Genomic DNA, 21,202 nt, shown 5'->3' with positions numbered 1-21,202 from the left:
CGATGATAGCGCGAGTTCTCTAGAAGCAGCACCAGGCGCATTGAGGCAAACCCAATGCAGTGGTGGATTGTTTTCAAAACTCAATCGAAAATTGCTCGGGGTTCACATGATCAGTGAACAGAGACAAGTGGGTGACGTGCCTATCATTTATAAACAACATGTCCAAAAAACGCAAACAATAAGCCGACACGTATGATTCACGATCCTCGCAGTAGATACCGCTATTTATGCAATAGCGAAAATCAGACCTGAAAAAAGAAAATCAGGCCTGTACGGGATTCGTACCATTGACCTCTGCGATACTAGCGCAGCGCTCTACCAATAGAGCTAACAAGCCAACTGGGAGCAGGCCGTTAAGTTGATTCGTAATAAACCCGTGAAAGTGATAAATCAGATGAATATATGAACTTCATATGTTCATTGTATCTAATAAGCCAACAGTGAAAACAACTGACAACTTTAGTTTTAGAATAAATGGCCCATTGGCCTTGCGAGTCAGAATAATCATGTTTTTCCATGCTTATTTCTTTCGAACTCTCTCTTTAAAATTTCTATGAAAACCATCGGTGTTGAAATTGTTCATATCTCGTCGGTTTTACAAATTTTTATGCTACATGCACATGCTCTAAATAGCAGCAGTCTGTAGTTAGGGGCCGACCATTTAACTTTTGAAGGGAGGGGTGGGTGATTTCTGGTCATCAAGAAATTTTTTTTCTAGCAACCTGCCGTGCAGGATATTTTTTTCCGATTTTTTGGTACATTTTTTCTGTTACATTTGGGCTACATGCACTTTTATTCTTCCAACAAGCGTTTGTAGGAAATTTTTTTCAAAATTACTCACCCCCCCCCCCTCTCAAAAGTTAAATGGTCGGCCCCTTACATCTGTTGAGGCATGTCTTAACATTTCGCTGACTTTATTTATTTATTTATTTATTTAATCTTTATTTAAACACGATCAATTCATCAGCCTATAAAAATACATATCACATACGCTAGGATAAATAAAATTAAAACTACATACTATAACACTAAAGCTGTTTTCCGTGAATACCGTGCGTTAGACTTAAAGAATGTCATTGATCTTACGTTTAAATGACCCCAGAGACTCTGTGTTCCTTATATCGCGTGGTAAACTATTCCATAATGTGGCGCCATTGTAGCTAAAGCTTTTTCTGTAATAATTAGTGCGCGGTAGTGGAACATTAAGCTTATTTTCAGAGTCCCTGAGGTCATAAGCGGAGTCACGCCAAGTAAACTTTGAATATAGATACCTTGGAGCTAGCCCGTGCAGACATCTAAACATCATGGTGGCTTTATGGATTTCCTGCTGACGTGCAAGATTTTTCCTCCCTAAAAACTCGAGTAGCTCAGTTGCATCAGCATCATAGTTAGAGAATGTCAACACACGGGCTGCTCTATTCTGCAATTTCTGCAGTTTGTCTCGTAGCGTTTTCCCACAGCTACCTCAAACAATGTCACAGTAATCAAAGTGAGGTTTTACTAAAGCTTAGTAGATGAGATGTAAGGTTGATGCTGGGATCAGGTGCCTAATTCGCTTTAGGGCCCCGATACCAGAGGCGATCTTTTTCGTTAGTTTTTCGATGTGACAATGCCAATCGAGTTTATCGTCTATTATTACACCAAGCGATTTTGTGGCTGTAACCTGGCTCACTTGAGTATTGTTCATTCTAATTGTTGGGGAAGCTGTGAGAGTATTCAGTCTCTGCCTCGACCCTATTAGCATGAATTCGGTTTTAGTCATGTTCAACGTGAGTTTGTTCGCTTGTAGCCAGTTGAAGACGTTTTCTAGGTCTTCATTTAGACAAAACTGAACGTTCTCAAGATTGCTTCCCGCATATGTGAGGTGCTTGTCATCGGCATACATTCTCGGTTTACAATTTGATGAGCAATTTGGAAGATCGTTGATAAATAATAAGAACAATAATGGACCGAGGATGGTCCCTTGAGGGACGCCGCAAGTCAACGAGTAGCTACTGGATAGCGACCCGTTGACAGAGCATTTTTGTGTTCGGTTTTCCAATATGACTGAAACCATCTGAAAGATTTTCAATGTATACCATAATCGATTAGTTTCGATAGAAGGATCTGATGATCAACAGTGTCAAAAGCTTTTTTCAAATCTAGAAAAATGACTCCATTGATTTTCTCGTTATCAATATTATATGCCCAAGAATCTGTCGCTTCCAACAAAGCTGTTACTGTTGAATGATTAGCACGAAACCCTGATTGGTTTTGACATAGAATATCGTGCTCTTCCAAATAGGCATATAACTGTTCATAAACTATCCTTTCAAACACCTTCGCCATTATTGGAATCACCGATATTGGGCGGTAATTGTTAGCATCACCGCGGTCACCCTGTTTAAAAGGAGGGGTAATCCTTGCATATTTCCAGTCGTCTGGGAACGTCCTTATTGTAATTATAAATTAATTGAATGCCATAACAATAAAGCGGAAAAGTGATCTACAAATTCGCTTTCACCAATAAAAAGACAAACATTTATCATGCAATTTAAGTCTAACTTAATTTTTGCTTAACTAGTTTTCTTTTGTTGTATCGCTCACCTTTGTAAGTTGCACAAAAGTATCGTCCACTATCGTTGTTGCCGCAAAATACGCGGGCTGCACAAACATTTATCTTCATGATCAGTCTGTATCTGAAATAATGGCTTGGTTAACAAGTCACTTTTGAGAGAAAGTCAGCAGAAATGAGCGGAGTAAAACGGTGAGGAACAACTCAAGATTACAAAACTTTCAGCCGGAAACCGCTTTGATCTAACAACAATGGAAAAAAACCTGAGAATAATGCTCGAAATCGAACAAGGGATTTTTCAACTTGACGAACATATTCATCATCGTGTTTTTAAGATTTACACAGAATGATTTTTTAGAATGCCTTAGCAAAGAAACTGTTCATTGTTCCATAACACAAAGGATGCAAGGCACTGGGAAGGCAGGTCAAAATAAAATTATAATCCATAAAGAGTTGATGATATCGAAATTGATGCGCATCGATCTTACAAACCCTTTCCCACACATAATGGGCTTGATACGGAAAATAACAAACAACAAAAATAATAATGAGCACAAAAATCATCTTAAGCAAATCTTTCTCCAGGTCTGTGTTTTCGGGTTTACTGTCTCTCCGGTTATTCTGGTCGAGCAGAACACTTCTTCGTTCCTCCATTCTCGTGCCGTCTCGTAACTCTTGGAGTTCAGTTTCCACAACACAAGAGGATGTAACAGCCAATGAGTCGCGATTTCTCCTTTTAACCTGCACAATTCGTCTCCTCAAGTTCCAAGCCACTGCTCCGTAAGATGCCAGCATTATCACACAAGGTAAAGCGTAATTCAAGATGAATCTAATAATCGCATAGTACTCATTGTTTGTGATAGGCAGCTCGATGCATCTGCCATTTCTAAACCTGAGACCGATGAAAAAGGGACAGGCGATTGCAAATGACAACAGCCACAGCCCAGCTATGGTTAGAATTATGATCTTCTTAACTGATGGTCCACGTGGAAGTGGGTTTACAATGAATCTGTAACGATAGAAAGCGATGGCAGCCAGTGAGTAGGTCACAACGAGAAGAGCAATGACTTGGAACGTATTCAAAACGCAGGCGGCCTCTTTAAGAACGGCGTTTGCTGGAGGCTGCCAGCTCGTAAACATGACGGCCAGACAAATGCTGCTTAGAATTTCTGCGAAGGCCATGTTAGCGACGAGATGGTAGCACAGAGGCTTACGGGAAGGTGTGGTACACACAGCATAAAACACCATGGAGTTGCCGATTATACTGGCCAAGATGATCACGGAGAAGAGGGTCACACGAAAAATGTAGAGGGCTTTTGTTTCTTCATACTGTCCTATCACTGTACCAGATTGCTCGGTTGAGTATGTGATGTTTGTAATGTTACCTTAAAAGGTTTAAATTACACTGTTAGATCGGAATATTTTGACCACAAGTGAGCTTTCGTGTCACTTCAAAGTTTAATGAGGCAAAAGGAACAATATTAGCTATCACTGAACAAAGAGGCTGTTTTAATGCTTGAATATTGATGAATGTTTAGCAATTATGTCGACAATAATTAACAAGCGATTGTTTATGGATCAGTGACTAAACTTTATGCCGACTTTTAACTAACAATTTCCGTTAATTGTGGTTGCTTTAAATATTTGGTATCACAAAGGAGCCGATTTTTGAACATTTTGTTTAATTGGTGTTTACCTTTGTTGCAAATTTCCAGTTAGAAAACTAGTATCAATTATTAGAGCGTTTGAAATGAAAAAAAAAATTATTTCTGCTTTCGATTTTCATATCCAGCTATTCTTCTGAGAGTCATCTTTGAATACCGTAATTACAGATAATTTATTATCCAACTACACTTCATAAAGTACAAATAACGCCATAGACGAGTACAAATATTATGCGGTATTTGTACTGTAGAGTACCGTTTAAACAGGTTTTCTCGCATCGCGCTAGCGAAGAATTAAATTGTAGTTACGAAAACAAAATGGCGGACAATTTCAATCATATTTCTGACCATGAAGAGTCAGAATGGCTGGCAAATATACATCCAAGTTTATTAGATGAATCGAATGAAGAAAATCAGCTAGACGACCTGGAAATTTCTTCATTTATTGAGGATGGTACTAAAATTGGTAACGGGGAACGGCGAATGAGGAACGGGTGTACAGCGGTAACCCACCTGAGAATTCAAAATGGCGGAGTAAAGGGAACTAAAAGGGTCTGGCAACTAGTTTTGAGCATGCTCTACGAACGCGATCGTCGGAGCAAAAAGCATGGACGGTAAGTGTAGGTTTTATTGAAGGATTTTACTTGTCGACCAAGTTATATCATTTCTAAATGTAACAATGAAGGAAGTCCTCATGTGGAGTGTAAAAAATCGACTAACCATCCATCCAATCAAAACTGAGGCAATGATTCTAAAGAAATCTGCCTTTGTTGGTCCTCTTCCTCCCCTTTACTTTGGGACAGGCTTTATTAACCTGGTTGACTCTACCACTTGCCAAGGAGTTAAAATCGACAATAGACTTTCATGGTCTGTGCACATTGATTCAGTGACGAAGCATTTCACACAAAAAGTTGGAGCTATAAAGAGAATGAAAATTCTTCCTAAACAGTCACTTGAGGAAATTTGTTTCAAATCTATTATTCCAAGCGCAACATATAGTATTTCAGTAGGGGGAAACTGCTCACCCCCTGCAATGAATTCTCTGAACTCTATCCGCACAAGAGCTTCCCGCATTATAAACAACCTTCAACCGTCGCTGGCTGATATCTGTCTCAGTAAATCAAATTGACTACCCTTCTCTTACTTTTACAAAAAGTCCGTTCTTACGTTAATGCACAAAGTGTATTTTAAAACTTCGTGTCAATCTGTTCGAGAACTTTTCTCTAAAAAGACAACTTCTAGGTCAACTCGCTTTCCTAATCAATTTACTATCATTAGATTTAAATCTGATGCTGGAAGAAACACTTTACAGTACAGAGGCCCTGTAATCTGGAATTTTTGAAATAGACTAGTTAAAGTGCCTGAAAATTTTAATTCCTATAAGCAGATATTAAAGAAACACACCAGGGACATTGCGGAGTATTCTTTTAGAAAGGAAGCGACTTGATCACTGCAAAAAAAGATGATTTTATATACTTTTAAGCATTTTATTTTCTGGTATTATATTATTATTTCAACTTGGCTCTTGTCAATCTCAGTTTTTTGCATGTATATATATTGTTTCCTCAAATAGTGCTTTACTGCGAAGGATCGTTCTCATATACGTCTCATAACCGCAGTTCACACATATGTTTCATATGTTTGTTGTTGTTTGATTTATCATCTACGGGTTTATGTCGAATTAATTTGATGGCCTGCTCCCAGTTGGCTTGTTAGCTCAATTGGTAGAGCGCTGCACTAGTATCGCAGAGGTCAGTGGTTCGAGTCCCGTACAGGCCTGAAATTTTTTTCAGGTCTGATTTTCACTATTGCTCAAATAGTGCTTTACTGCGAAGGATCGTTCTCATATACGTTTTATTCTTTTGTTAATATCTTTTGTGTTTGTCAAATTTTGATTGTGTATAGTAGGTCCACTTCAGCCCTTCGCCTGCCAAACAATCTCAACCTACTTATCAAATAAAGTTTACCTTACCTTACCTTACTTTGAAATGTTGAGTGCCTCATAAATTTAGTTTTTGTCTGGCACACATTGCAGGTTGCATAGAAATCAAATCCTCGGAGAGGCGAGTATCTTACAATTCATGCACAACATTTGAACAATCAACTCAGAACTACAGGCTCGCGGCATTTATTCTTATATTCATAGAGTAATTGTACTGCAAGGTAATGAAGTTTACCTCCAATATCTTCACCGTTACAACTTAGCAATATCAATAATGTTGTAAAGCAAACAGCTGAATGACTTTCACGCCCATTATGGGAATCACTTTCTCTTGAATATGATCAATGCAGTGTAAATATTATTGTAAGCATTAGCATGAATGTGAATTCATACACCTAAATTCTTGAAGACCTAACTCATGTTTTCCTGTTAAATTAAATGTTATTAAAAGTTCTCTCAATGTTTGATTTCTCTATTGTTTACATAGTAGTTTATGGGTCGATACAAAGATATGTTCCCGATGTTATTTTGCGGTAAGGTAAGTAGATATCTGCATGTAGTAATTTTAATAACTAGGCTGGTTATTACGTTTCCTAACTCAACTCTGTTAATCTAAGATATTACCTCCTAGCTACTTATCTGCTAAAAATGCTGTTGGGCAATGCAAACAACCAATATACCCAAACTCTGCCAAAAGATGCAGAATTCAGGAAGGAAAAACAAAGAGAGACGTCAGAACAAATGGGGCAGCCATTGCAGAAACGTTGACTTCAAATTCTTGCCTCGGAATACTAGGCTTCGTGGCTTCGCCTGGGCAATAGTTAAATAAAAGCGGGTCGTCTAATTTCGCTGCAAGCGGCGACCTAGCGATAAAATCAGTGTTTGTAAACATCGTTTACTCCACCATTTTGAATTCTCAGGTGGATTACCGCTGTACACCCGTTCCCCGTTCGCCGTTCCCCGTTCCCCATTACCAATTTTAGTAACATCCATTTATTGAAGAAAAAGAAACAGTAACACGACAATGCGCCAATTCCGTTCTGCTTCGCATACTTTTGTCCCGCACTCCCCGTAAATCCGCGAAATTCGCCCGCACTGAAATAACAGTTTCGTGTGTTGGATAATAAATAACTTATTAGACGTTTTGTTGTGTAGTATCGCTGAGTATTTTTACTCGTTATTTATATTTTGGCTCGCCCTACGGGCTCGTCAAAATACGGCACAACTCGTAAAAATACTCAGCGACACTACACAACAAAACGTCTAATAAGATATATGTATTTCCCTCGCCAGATAACAGCCATTTTGACAAAGGAAATACGTATTCATTCTATTGACATATGTAAAATAATACTATCGACGAGGATGAATATAAACACTAGTCATTCATGTCTTGGAAACTCGTTTAACTCAGGAAATAACTTAACGTAACTTAAAGTAACTTAATCTGTTTTTCAATATCAATTAAAACTACCATTCCCTTCTTTCCTCTTGATTTTTCCACGGACGAATTTGTATTTTTTCCTTTGAAAATGGGAAATATTTTTAACAATCGTTAAATATAAGTTAAGACCCTTCATTTATTTCAATAAAAGATCCTTGAATAGTTTTAAACATCTTGTCCTCTTACAACTTTAAGAGGGTTCAAGGTCTTTGAAGTGGAATATTTGAAGATACTAGAGGTCTTGATGGCGGCTCAACCCCGATACATTCACGCTCTCAACAATCGTGCCCATGTTTCCTGGTCAACTTCCAAACAGAAAAGGCTTATTAAGGTGCGGTGAATTGTTTAAATCACATACGTAGGGAGCCTCGGAGGCGTCCAAACTGTATGTCGTGGGAAATGGCTCCATTAATCAATCGCGGAAATTTTTTGTTTTAACCAGAGGATGTTGCAAGAGAAATATTTGTAGGTGAATCTGAGTAATCTTTAATTTAGCTTTCCCGATAGCATTTACCTATGGTTATAAGTATCTTTCACTAATATGATATTGCCCATAAATTTAACTTACCATGTGATCATTTAGTACAAAATGAACGTTTGGTAGGCACTTGAATAATTATTATGTCCTTCCGGAAATTGTAATGTAACTGATCCATGAAAAGGAACACCTCTGACTCACAAATTTGATACGCAGCTTCGTTGAGCTTCAAATCCATGATTTCTTTATGCGCGTTTCGCGGCCTCGATAAAGTAACAACTTGGAATGAATTGAATATATAAAAATCATATATTTGAACTGCGGTTAAAGAAACGCATACGAGAACGATATTCACATTGAGGAGCACTATTTAAGCAATAGTAGAATTAAGACCTGAAATAAAAATTCAGGCCTGTACGGGATTCGAACCCATGAAATGGAACGAATATCTCCCCACAATCAAATCTGTTTGTAATATAAAATTCAAGGGGACTGTTGCAGGTAGATGAAAGCCTTACGAAATTGTTGAATTATCGCCATTTGCAACTATTTGTTTTTTTGTACGAAAATATCATCTAATGTTTCCCAACGCTGCTGATATTCTGCGTACAGTCAGCTGGTGCCTGATTAAAATTTCAATTCCTTCTTCTTGCCAAACGCCTTCGTGGCGACGGTATGGACCTTAAGAAAACCATAGCAACAAGGTGGCAAAGCCATAGATCTAATGGGCAAGCAATAGCCCAGCACGTGCGTTTTAAAACTTTGTACATTTCTTATTCGTCCTTCGCAAATCAGCAACGTGAAATCGTCAAGATTTGCGTCGTCTGCGAATGGAAACCTCAACGGCAAATTAATTTAATTTCCATTTCGAACTCAACGCTGCTTATATACGTTGTGCTGAAGTTGAGGCGTAGCGCCGAAAGAGACGGTAAACACATAAGAAGTAGAAATTCAGTTTTTAATCAATGTTTTATTTTTTGACCTGTGAATGACTGGAAATGAAAAATGGACATCGCAGCACTGAAATGGGTTCTTCGTGTACGTTTCAAATATACCGAGCGTTACCAAATTAAAAAAAAAATCCCGAGGCGCAGAATAGTACTTTTACGGAAAAGTTTAATCGACTTTGCGATAATAGCATACACAGTGAAAAATTTGGGACAATCGTTTTCGCCTACACAACAAACTAGGACAATGGACAATACAGCTTGACCACATGGAAGTTTCGAAGTCTTCGAAGGACTTCCAAAAACTCTCGACAGCAAGAAACAACGATACCAACGAAAAAAAAGATGCAACTTAGGATTCTAAATATTTCTCATTGTGCTACTGAGTGATTTCCTTCAACTACTGGCGAACATATTGCTTACCATATCCAGATTGTAAACTTGTAAAACGCATTGCACTTTAACTTCGACAGCCCCGCTACCTTTTACCCACACTGTTTCACCCATTCAAACAAAGCGGTTACGGTGGTAGATGGCTTTCGTTATTCTAGCGAAATTTTCAGTAAGCAATTCACCTCAGAAAAAGAGCAAGCCTGATTCCGGCCACTAGAATGAGAAAGTACTTGGTTTAAATACAACTAGGCAAACATTACACGCTTCTATTCATCGAACGACCAAATTTTCCATCTTGTGCATCGACAGTCTGAAATAACTCTTGAACAACTTCCCAGAAACGTGCCGCGTGATTTGGTACGCATTTGGGTCTCAAATTCATTAGCAAAACTACAGGAGGATCGCCACATCAAAACTTAAAGGAAAATAACACCATTCTGCACTAATTCCCAAGCTTTCAGTAAACACACTTTACAAGCTGGACACGGTTTTAGGTTATGACCGAATTTTCTCTTCGTGAAAAAAAGTTTGAAAGCCGAAATTCAAGAGAGGAAAAGTGGGAAAAATGTGACAGAAATAGTCCTACAAGGTTTGTCTAAGGTTGAATAAGCTAAAATAAAATATCTTGTATCTACCTGCCATTCCCTCCTATAGTTTCGCTGCGTGCTTCCACTTATCTTTCATTGTGACAGCCGCATGTTGACTTACAAAGCTCAACTGAAATATTAATACCCAACGGACAATTGTCACCTGCATAAAACATTGTTTCGAAAATACAATTACGCATCAGTTCTAAAGCTGTCAGGATATAAACCAATCGAAAAAGCTGAGTTTTTACGTAACTTATAATTTAGGATGACAATTTATTTCATGTTCGTTTTCGTGCAGCAAAGTGTTTTAATTAATACGTACTACTAACTTGAAGAGTTTTGTTAAACACAATACCTCTAATACGAAGAAGGTCCTTGTCTCAACTTCAGTAAACCGATTTTAAAGAAACCATTTGTGCAAAAAAAAAAAAAACAGGCTGAGCACTTAATTAATGCTCGTTTGTTTTCGCTATCAAAGTACTGAAAGCTGATCTTTCGATCAGTGATTATCAGGAAAAATAGCTATGACATATCGTTCAGGAACACATTTTTACCGCCAGATGTACACATATTTACCAAAAAAAGAGGATGAGACATCGATCGCCTCGGATCTTAAAGTACTGAACACAGAAAGTGGAGACACATAATCACACGAGAACAGCTACAACCTCTGAATAACTCTGTGGAAAATGAAAACAGCATTGAAATTCTGTCATGAATATTTTCAGTAGCTTAAAACTCTTCCTTACTGAATGAGCTTTTAAGGTTATTTTCCTTCAGCATGATGCGCATGGATTATTAATTACCTGCATTATACACAGCGACGGAAATTAAAAGTCAAATTGGCAACAAATAATTTCACTCCGAATGCAAATACGAGATCCCAAGATGTCGCTGTTTAACAAACTCCTCCTCAAGTTATAGAATCAGAAAGCAATCAATATTATAGCAATTGAAACCGAGAGTTGCGCGGTAATGGCTAATGTTTTTTCCTCCCCGGCACTGAGTTTTTTTCAGTAATTTCAAATCGATAACATACAGAATTGAAATATTTCGACCCTTCCAAACACGGTTTGGTCTCAATGAACAAAGCTTAAAAAAACACCATCATTTCTTGATGATAAGTGTACCAGAGAAGTCGTTATGTGGAAAACTGAGGGAAAAAATTTAAAGAGAGTTGCGACTGAACCTTCGCATCGGATGATCCGGAGCATTGATTTAGTCGCTTTTAAAACGTTTAAAAAAATATTCCCAGCAATTTCAAAACTGAATACTGAAGTCAAGTTCCGCGATCGAGGTTTCGTTGTGTTGCGACTTTACATAAAAAGTTCACCGCGTCTTCCGTGGCACAAATTCCCCGAGAAGTCCTATTTCGCATTTCGGATTTGTAGGAAAATGGAATCGACAGTAATTGTTGTCATTTTATCTAAAAACTTCCTCGTGAGCTAAAATTGCGCAATTAAGAGGAAATTCCAATTCAGTTTCTTCTTTTAATACTCCTTGGGATTCTTAATCGTTAATTGCACCAATATTTTGACGTTCCGGCAGGAATTCAAGTGTCAGCAGTTGTCTAGACATTGTATTATATTTATTTTCCACTACCTACGAATATTGGAACCTTTGTTTATGCAAACTACTACGCGCGCCATCTTTTCATTCAGCTCAAAGCCTACTCGAAGCTATAATTATTGTCTCCATTAACGATGTTTTAATTTTCTTCACCATTTCCCTTACACTCTTTCAATCCTAGGTATCCATTTTAAAATTCTGGGAAAAGGTCTCCGCCACCAAAAGCGGATAAACGAGGGCAGCGTCTGAGTAAACCTAAAAGGAAATAATTAACATTCATATTAGCAATGGAATAAGAAATAGCTCATTCACTCTTCCACCTGTATTCCATTTAAACTGCAAGTCACCCCTAAAACAATCGCATACAAACATAATTATGGAACGCCATACCTGCCTTAGGATATTAATTTACACTATTTGTGGTGGTTTTTTTATTATATGTGGTGGTTACAGCATTATACGCAGTGGCTTATCAATTATATTTGGTGCCTAGTCTGTCATAAGTGGTGATTCTTTAATTCTACGCGGTGGCTTTTTCATTATATGCGATGCATGTTGTATTATAAACGGTGCTTTTTTCTTTACATGCGGTGTTTATTGCATTCTACGCGATGATAGTTTTATTATATGGGGTGCTCTTTACATCATGCACTGTAATTAAGTGGTTATGTGCGGTGCTATCTTGTTGAAGTGATTTTTTCCCGTTATATGTGGTGCTTTTCTCATTATGTGGGGTGGCTAATTCATTGTACGCAGTGCTTCCTCCTTGCGGTAATTTTTTCCCGTTATACTCGGTGCTTTTTTCGTTATAATCACGGGACCTCGTTCTCGATTGATTTGAAACGAGGCCATGCAACTACGCCAGGAAATCAAAATGGCGGCCACCATAAATGGGTAGGACGTTATGGCTCGTATTCTCAAAAAACTTAGTTTAGGTCATTCGACCGAGCTGTTCCATAGGGAAAAGATTACTCCTAATATAATCTCCATGCTATCTACTAATGAAATGAATCAATTAGGGATAACCAACAGGGTGGACATGATGAATTTGCGCCATTACAGTGTAGCAGATACGGTAGGCAGAAACCAGAAAGAAACCGTGTAGATGCGGTGCACTGGAATTTTACATGCCTAAATCAGTATTGGAAGATCATTTGGAAGAGGGCTTTACAGTCAAGAAGATTTTGTGTATGCTTTCAGTCAGTGAAAGAACAATTTATCGCAGAATGGAAAGATACGGACCTCGGGCTCTAAATTTTAGCAACATATCTGATGATGAGCTTGATCAGCATGTGACAGAAGCGTAGAAAGATTTTCCTTTTTGTGGAGAACAAATTTTGAAGTTTCTTCTCAAGGAAAGAGGCATCAAAGTGCAGAGAATGAGACTTAGGGATAGTATACACCGCGTTCACCAGTAAGGAGAAAAAGAGAGAAAGAAAGGACGCTTCAAATGGAGGGTATATAACGTTCAAGGACCAAACCATTTGTGGCATGTCGACACAAATCATAAACTCATAAGATGGAACTTCATAATTGTGGGCGGAATCGATGGTTTCAGTAGACTATCAGTGATGTTGAAATGCACAGATACCAACAACGCAGATACTCTTTTGACGTGCTTCTTGGAAGCAGTGAATAGGTATGGCGTTCCAAGCAGAGTGCGAACAGACCAGGGACTCGAGAAGGTGAAAATTGCAGATTACATGATTTCAAGAAGAGGGGTAAACAGAGGGAGTGCCATCACAGGAAAGAGCACTCAAAACCAAAGAATTGAACGCCTCTGGAATGACGTCTATCAAGGAGTGCTAATTGTGTACTATCAATAATTAAAATCAAAATTATCTTAATTATGAACATGTAATTATGCAATATATCTGATTATTTGACTTGTCGTCTTTTATACACTTACATATACATATATATACAGGTATAGATTATTTTTACTCATTTTAAACACATTTTGTAATTTGTGTTTTTGTTTTTTTGTTTTTGTCTAGTTTGTATATTTATCATCCAACTACACCTAGACGAGTACGAATAACGCCATAAACGAGTACAAATATCACGCAGTATTTGTACTCGTCTATTGTAGTACCGGTTAAACTGGTTTTCTCGCATCGCGCAAGCGAAGAATTGGATTGTAGTTACGAAAAAAAAAAAAACAAATGGAGGACAATTTGAATCATATTTCCGACGACGAAGAGTCAGAATGGCTGGCAAATATATATCCAAGTTTATTAGATTAATTCAACGAAGAAAAACAGGTTGACGACCAGAAAATTTCTTCATTTAATGAAGAAAATAGAAACAGCAGCACAACAACGCGCCAATTCCGTTCCTCGTCGCATACTTCTGTCACGCACTCCCCGTAAATAAACATCCGCGAAATTCCCCCGCACTGAAATAACAGTTTGGCGTGTTGGATAATAAAAAACTCATTAGACGTTTTGTTGTGTAGTATGGCTGAGTATTTTTACTCGTTATTTGTATTTTGACTCGCCCTACGGGCTCGTCAAAATACGGCACAATTCGTAAAAATACTCAGCGATACTACACAAAAAAAAGTCTAATAAGATATATATATCTTTACCCTTAGTATTGTAACAATAACATAATTCAGCCCTTCGGCTGCCAAGTTTTTGAATAAAGCCATCTATCTATCTATCGACGTAGTTATACAAAGAGCTTTCAAAATAGCGGTAAACGCCGCGATGATTTTATGCTTCATATCCAGTCCTTCTTGTGTAGTTGGCCTCGTTTCAAATCAATCGAGAACGAGGTCCCGTGATTATAACGAAAAAAGCACCGCGTATAACGGGAAGAAAGCACCCCAAGGAGGAGGCACCGCGTATAATGAATTAGCCGCCCCACATAATAAGAAAAGCACCGCATATAACGGGAAAAAAACCACTTCAACAAGATAGCACCGCACATAATCACTTAATTACCGTGCATGATGTAAAGAGCACCCCATATAATAAAACTATCATCGCGTAGAATGCAATAAACACCGCATATAAAGGAAAAAGCACCGTTTATAATACAACATGCACCGCATGGAATGAAAAAGCCAGCGCGTAGAATTAGAGTCACCACGTATGACGGACCAGGCACCAAATAGAATTAATAAGCCACAGCGTATAATGCTGTAACCACCGCATATAATAAAAAAAACCACCACAAATAGTGTAATCAATCAATCAATCAATCAATCAATTTATTTAACGTGGTCAGAACGCTTAGCTAAAAGCTAGTTTACAGGTACGCCACGAAATAAAAAGAAAAAAGGAAATTATAAAGCCTTGTGAAGGTATATAAATTTAAATAAATTAAGAATTAAGAACTAGAATATATAAAATGTAAAATGTAATCATTAAAAACAGGCTAATATTAAAATATAAGAATTTAATAATGTAGTCAACGAGTTGAAATATAATTAAAAATAGATCCTCACCGCGCTAGAGTCCCGTGAGATCTAATGTTTTTAAGTAATTTTTAAAACTAGTAAATGTCTGTATCTTTCGAGACTCGTCCGGTAAAGCGTTCCATAGTTTCGATGCAGCATATCTCCATGATCTTAACCCGAAGGTTGTTGATTTTACTTTTGGGAGGTCCAGTATTGTGGTGCCCCTAAGATTATAAGTGGAGCACCTAACTGTTATAAGATCACGTAAGCTTTTTGGTCCTGCATCACTAGTTAATATCTTAAAAACAGTGGACAAAATTTTCGCTAATCGCTGTTCACGAAGACTTGAGAGACCGATACGCTTACAAAGTTCCTCATAAGGGGAGGACTTATCTCTAAAAACAAAACGGAGCGCACGTTTGTTCACCAACTCTAACTTGTCAGCTGATTTCTTATTACAGAAGTGCCACGTTTCGGAGCAGTAATTAAAGTGTGGTAAAATGAAGGCTTTGTAAAGATCCCTTCTAGTCTCGAAAGACAACATTTTCTGCATCCTTTTTAACACAGCCACCTGTTGACTGACTTTTCTACATATTTTAGCAATGTGCTTTTCAAAATTCAATTTATCATCGATTGTCACGCCAAGAAGTTCCATTGTGTTGGATATGGGAAGTGGTGACTCCTCACACTTAAACACTGGTTCATCAGTTCCTTTGTGTTTTCCCAACACCATTGCCTGGTATTTTGAACTGCTCCTCTTCATACCATTACGCGCGAACCATATATCAGCACTAATAAGATCGTTGTTGATTGTTTCTTCAATTTTGGAGAGTTGATTGTCGGCGTAAAAGATTTGAGTGTCATCAGCGTAAGTGGACAGAGTGCACTTCTCGATGACATATGAAAGATCGTTCATGAAGATGTTAAATAGTAAAGGGCCGAGGATGGATCCCTGTGGTACACCATTGCAAATAGGTTGCCAATTGGACAGTGTATTCCCTAGTCTCACTCTTTGGAATCGATTTGATAAATAATCTTTTATCAGGGTGGTTGTTGCTTCATCTGCTCCATATTCTTTTAATTTCAAAACAATCAGTTCATGAGGTAAGGTGTCAAAGGCCTTGGACAAGTCCATAGAGACCAGACCGATCAATTTGTTGTTATCAATTTCTTTTTTCCATTGTTCGGTTAGACTAAGAAGTGCTGAGTCGCAGCCGTGATATTTCCTATAAGCAAACACATATTTGTGATAAATTTCTTCAAAATACGGGCTTATTCGGCAATGAACAATTTTTTCGAAAACCTTCGATAAAGCTGGCAGAATCGTTATCGGCCGATAGTTAGTTTTTAATAGGCTGCAGTCTTTTTTGAGAATTGGAGTGACCTCGCCAAGTTTCCACTGTTGTGGTATCTTAGTTGAAGTTAGAACATGATTAATCAGTGTACTAAGAGGGAAGCATAAAACATCCATCGATTCTTTAACTGCTAGTGGAGGGATCCCATCACATCCAGAAGCCTTGTTTGGAGCAAGTTTCCTCATTACTTCGTAAACTTCTGTTGGATTAGTGTTGCTTAGCGACACATTCGGCTTGCTTATTAAGTTATTTGATATGTGCGATAAATCTGCTGGATAGCCATTTTGATTTTGTTCTTTGGTACTTTGAGTACAGCTTGTGAAGAAATTATTTAATGTCTCGGTCACCTCTTGAGGATTCCTGATGATTTTGTCACCCTCCTTTAATGTTATTCCGCTATTGTCTACATTCTTTCGGGAATTAACATAAGGCTTGATGGCACCCCAAAACTTCTTTTGATCTGCATATTTTTCTGAACACAGCTTCTCAAAATGTCTACGTATAGATTTTCTCCTCATGCTAACTACTTTGTTGCGCACTAGACGGTAGCTCTCCCAATCACACTTATTATTATATTAATTTAATTTCGTCATTAAATTAATATCTTAAGGCAGTTATGGCGTTCCATACATAATCCTTGACTTCCCCATAGTGGTTTAAGACTCTACGAGGCTACCTTCGTAAGTGCGCCAGTTTTAGAACTTTCATAACGAGTTATTCAAGTAAAACACCCTGAAACTTGGTGGAAATGGTTTCATTCATGCATTAATTTTTTTTATTTTTTTTTGCATTTAGTCTGATAGTGGTTGATGCAATGAGTTTGACAAAAAGGAAAATAAAACGTTACTGCACATCATTTGTAATTTGAATAGGACGCCCTCATCATGGAAATTTGTAAGCAAGCGAGTGGCTAAAAAAAGTATTTTCCGTTTCCGTTGGTCGTTTCCGAACTCTGTCACAGAGTTGCTACCTTTATTCCTGTCAACAATTTTTTTTCATGAGATATTGAGAAGTTGTTTTTCACCTTTACAGGCGAAGCCGTCATTTTAATTTTTCCCCAGGAAACAGCTTCATCAGGCCTGGCACCTGAGTCACTTCCGTCAAACTCCTGGCCTGTGTTTACAAACACAGAGAAGTCGGCGCCATTACGCTGTACAATGAAACAAAACCATGACATAATCTTGTCAAACAACATCTAACATCTCTTGCTGATTCTAACAGCATGCTGGAAACTTAATTCATTTGAACCTTGTACAGGCTTAGCTAAGTAACGAGACCTAGTGATAGAACATAACTATACGTGATTTGAAGGTCGTTGGTTCAAATCGTTGTATGAATTCTGATTTTCTCTTTCGTCCCAGCCTTGTGAAAAGTTAATAACATTTTTCGTCATTAAAAAGCCGAAATAAGAATCAAACAACTTTCTTTACGAGTTTATAACAAATCCCTAAAAAATGATTTTAATTAAAGGTATGTACTGAGGTATGTTTTGGGTACTCGCGCGTCGAAACGAAAATGGAAACCTCGCAAAATGCGGGGGGTGGGGTGGGTGGGAGGTAAATGTGATGGTTAAGCACATCAGTACGAGACTATTTTGTAAGCAGACTTCACCTTAGCCCCTTGGAATGAAAATAGCTTTACTAGTGAAGGCAAGAGGAGACTTATTTTTCAACTGTGGATCTCTAAACTGAGTAAATTAGGACTCAGTTTTTGGAAGGTGGATATCGGTATTCAACCGATAAATCGTTTTCCAACCGGTTGGCGCACAGTAAAGCCTATGAAAGCAAAGAAGATTTATTCTATCCAAGTAATATGGCCAAATTTGAAAGGTAGCTGATCACGCAATTTATTACTTGTAGTAGTTACCTATTAAATACCGTTTAGCAATTTATAAAACCTGGGCATCTACTATCAAAACAAGGATTTCAAATCAAAGTTTACAATCTGTAGTACACTAGTGTTTGGAGGTATTTTTCTGTACTCTGCAAAATGACGTTACTAACCGCCTAAATTAAAGAACGTGGACCACACCCCACTTTTTTTCTTTTCACTACTTCGATAAATAATAATAATGATAAAAAAGTGAGCAAATCAAACAGTCACTACTGTCGGTGATGACTTCATCTTTACTTAGGCCAGGCAAGTACAAGAAATACGGACAAGATGACAAGAAATACAGACAAGACGACAAGAAATGCAGACAAGAAGACAAGAAATGCAGATAAGAAGACAAGAAATGCAGACAAGAAGAAACTTCAGGGAAAAGAAGAAAAACTGCTGAAGGTAACTCACCATTAGATTGGCGTTGCAGATATGATGCATTGTCAGACCACCTCCTAAAATGATCAATCTGTATTTTTGGCATATATAGATGTATTGTTCATTTTCCTTATATCTGAAAAAACAAACAAACAAAAATTTCAATTGAATAAATTGGTTATAAGAGGGCCACTCATCTATAGCTCATTAATCAGTGGTGTGAAGTGAGCATCAGAATTTACATAGAAATGGAAATCTTAAATTGGCTAACAAGTGAGCTGAAATGGCCAGAAATCCAAAACAGTATGGCCGCCGAGCAGGCGCATTGATGCCCAATACAGTCTTAGAATACAAACGCGTAATGCAAGCCGTTACAAAGAAAACAGTGAGATTTTGAGTAACCTTGATTTATTCTTCGTTATTACATCCCTTTAGAAGCTTCAGCCCAGGGTTCAGAAACCTTAAAACAAAGTTAACATCTCGTACAACCTTAGGAATCACGTTGTTAATATTTTCGTAGTGGGTAAACCGGTTCCCAAGTCCAATCTTTCACAGCGCAAAACTACTTGAAATCCGCAAAATGTCTTCTCTATTATCTTTCCGAGTTCCCATTTTCTCGAAAATATCAACTGGTTTCAGGAGGGTTTTGGTATCCTTCCAAAAATGCGCATGCTTTGTTTACACCAGAAACTTCACTTTAACCTTAAAATTAAAGGGTTTCCTTGTCATTAAACCGGTTCCAAAAGACGATGCAAATCAGGGAAAATACTTTCGACGACGATGCTTTACAAAGCGCGATTTAACGGCCAGAGGAAGGCAGCCATGAGCCTTGTTTTGGACCCGTAAATTCATCGTTTTGACCTCGCAACGTCCAGCATTTTGCATCCCAAGGATCTTCATTCTATGCTTTGTAACCTCCCCGTTTCATTTATAGCCTGGGACTAATAAATTAAAGGGCATATCAGACACGAAATTGTTTTCTCTTGTCTCTTGTAGTTGGATATTTATAGAAAACGTTTCGAAGCCCTAAAAGTGCTGGAAAAGTCTAAAAAGCATTTTTTTGCTTTCAAAAAACGCGCAATTTCCCTTAAAATTTGTCTCGGTCATCGCGCGGCCAAAATCCCACGTGACGTCACATTGTGTACCCAGATTCTTCGAAGTCGATGGAACTTTCAGAAGAATCGGATTCAAAGGAATCATTAGAATCACTGAACATCTTTGCCTTTCAATGCATTATCTATCTACTACGAAGTACTGCAGAATCCTCTTAGCGACAACAGACCTTCGCGGCAAAGGTACACAATGTAGGCAAATTGCGCGTATTTTGAAAGAAACAAAAAATGCTTTTTACATTTTTCCAGCTCTTTTAAAGCTTCGAAACGTTTTCTATAGATATCAAACTAAGAGAAACAAGAGTAAAAAATTTCGTGTCATATGCACTTCAAGCATTTGGAGGAATAAATTACATCACTATTTTGCAAGACAAAATGTCGGACGAATTCAGTGAATGCTCTTTGAGTTTTAAACGCCAAATCGTGGTTAACCGGCCAGAAATTCGTTACGCAGCGAAAGCTCATGTGAATGAGATTATTTTTCCCGTGAATATACCCTTTCCTCTGTTAAAAGAGTGGCACAAAATCGTCGCATCTTCGCGTGCTGAAGGCACTTCCAGTCAAAATTTTCTACCGGAAGTGAATCTGGCTCAACTGAAAATGCACACAAAATCGATTACGTGGATCTGCTGGAACACTGTATTCCTTGTGGCCTTTTTGCTTTTACAGATGATGAATCGATACGCAATGAAATCGGCGTTCATTTGTCTAAGCTTGCCGGTACAGTTGTTCAACTGTATAAGAAAACCAAAGGTAGAGCTAGAAAGGACTTGGATTAAAAATTTAAAAAATTTCGTTCACGTGTGCGAGGGGCAAGTGAAATCAGTCAGAGAATTTCATGAAGAAATGGAGTCCATGAGAGATAAAATTAAAGAATGGAAGGCCAGGAATAAGGATTTTGAAGAGGAAACAAAAGATATATTACAAGAAATGATTGTCTCATTAAGTTAACCAATGAATTAATTCGACTTCGGCAACGTCTAGTTGATGGTGACACAACCGTCTCCAATTCTATATCCAATACAGAAAGTCGCCTGAAAGCTCTCCGTATCAAAAAAGCAGAAGGAATTATGATTCGTCGTCGTGCTAAATGGTTAGAAGAGGGTGAACGCCCCAGCCGGTTTTTCTTTAATTTACAGAGAAGTAAAGCGCAAAGATCGCACATCTCTTCAGTGCACGTGTACGATTCAGACGGCAATGAGGTCTTCTCTCAAGAGAAATTGCGAAAGCGCAGGTGGATTTTTTCTCTCGATTCTTTTCTGAAGAGCCGGTAGATGCCGCAATGCAAACCGATCTTTTATCTTCTTTGTCTCGTCAACTCACGTTCGATCAAGCATCCTCTTGTGAGGGTTACTTGACGCTCGAGGAAAGTACTGTCGCTCTGAATAAAATGATCACAAACAAAGCTCTCGGCCCTGATGGCCTTTCGGTCGAATTTTCCTCGAAGTTCTAGGACCGTTTGGGTCCATATCTGTGCCAAGTTTTTAAT

General features: G+C 38.1%; 2 protein-coding genes across 3 annotated transcripts; both read right to left on the bottom strand.

The window, feature by feature from the left end:
* Positions 1 to 441: 441 nt before the first annotated feature.
* On the bottom strand, positions 442 to 10,174 carry LOC148733904 (cholecystokinin receptor type A-like). 2 transcript variants are annotated; one of them, XM_088757569.1, is made up of 2 exons: positions 10,058 to 10,148; positions 442 to 3,939 (listed from the first exon to the last, which is right to left on the bottom strand). In XM_088757569.1, exons 1-2 carry the CDS (start codon positions 10,062 to 10,064, stop codon positions 2,909 to 2,911), a joined length of 1,038 nt encoding a protein of 345 aa, XP_088613695.1. In that variant the 5' UTR covers positions 10,065 to 10,148; the 3' UTR covers positions 442 to 2,908. The 2 variants fall into 2 exon arrangements, 1 of the variants encoding a protein (XP_088613695.1); XR_016000223.1 differs by lacking the exon at positions 442 to 3,939 and adding an exon at positions 9,287 to 9,635 and having other exon boundaries at positions 10,058 to 10,174.
* A 1,319-nt stretch (positions 10,175 to 11,493) lies between these two features.
* LOC148733903 (putative deoxyhypusine synthase) lies at positions 11,494 to 18,750 on the bottom strand. The gene is made up of 3 exons (XM_088757570.1): positions 18,635 to 18,750; positions 17,367 to 17,492; positions 11,494 to 11,836 (listed from the first exon to the last, which is right to left on the bottom strand). The coding sequence occupies exons 1-3, from the start codon at positions 18,662 to 18,664 to the stop codon at positions 11,759 to 11,761; spliced, it is 234 nt and encodes a 77-aa protein (XP_088613696.1). The 5' UTR covers positions 18,665 to 18,750; the 3' UTR covers positions 11,494 to 11,758.
* Between the last annotated feature and the right edge of the window lie 2,452 nt (positions 18,751 to 21,202).

This window comes from Stylophora pistillata, chromosome 4 (genome assembly GCF_964205215.1).
Source record: "Stylophora pistillata chromosome 4, jaStyPist1.2, whole genome shotgun sequence".
Taxonomy (NCBI): domain Eukaryota; kingdom Metazoa; phylum Cnidaria; class Anthozoa; order Scleractinia; family Pocilloporidae; genus Stylophora; species Stylophora pistillata.
The sequence above is the reverse complement of the archived record's forward strand: the minus strand, read 5'-3'. Positions and strand labels throughout refer to the sequence as shown.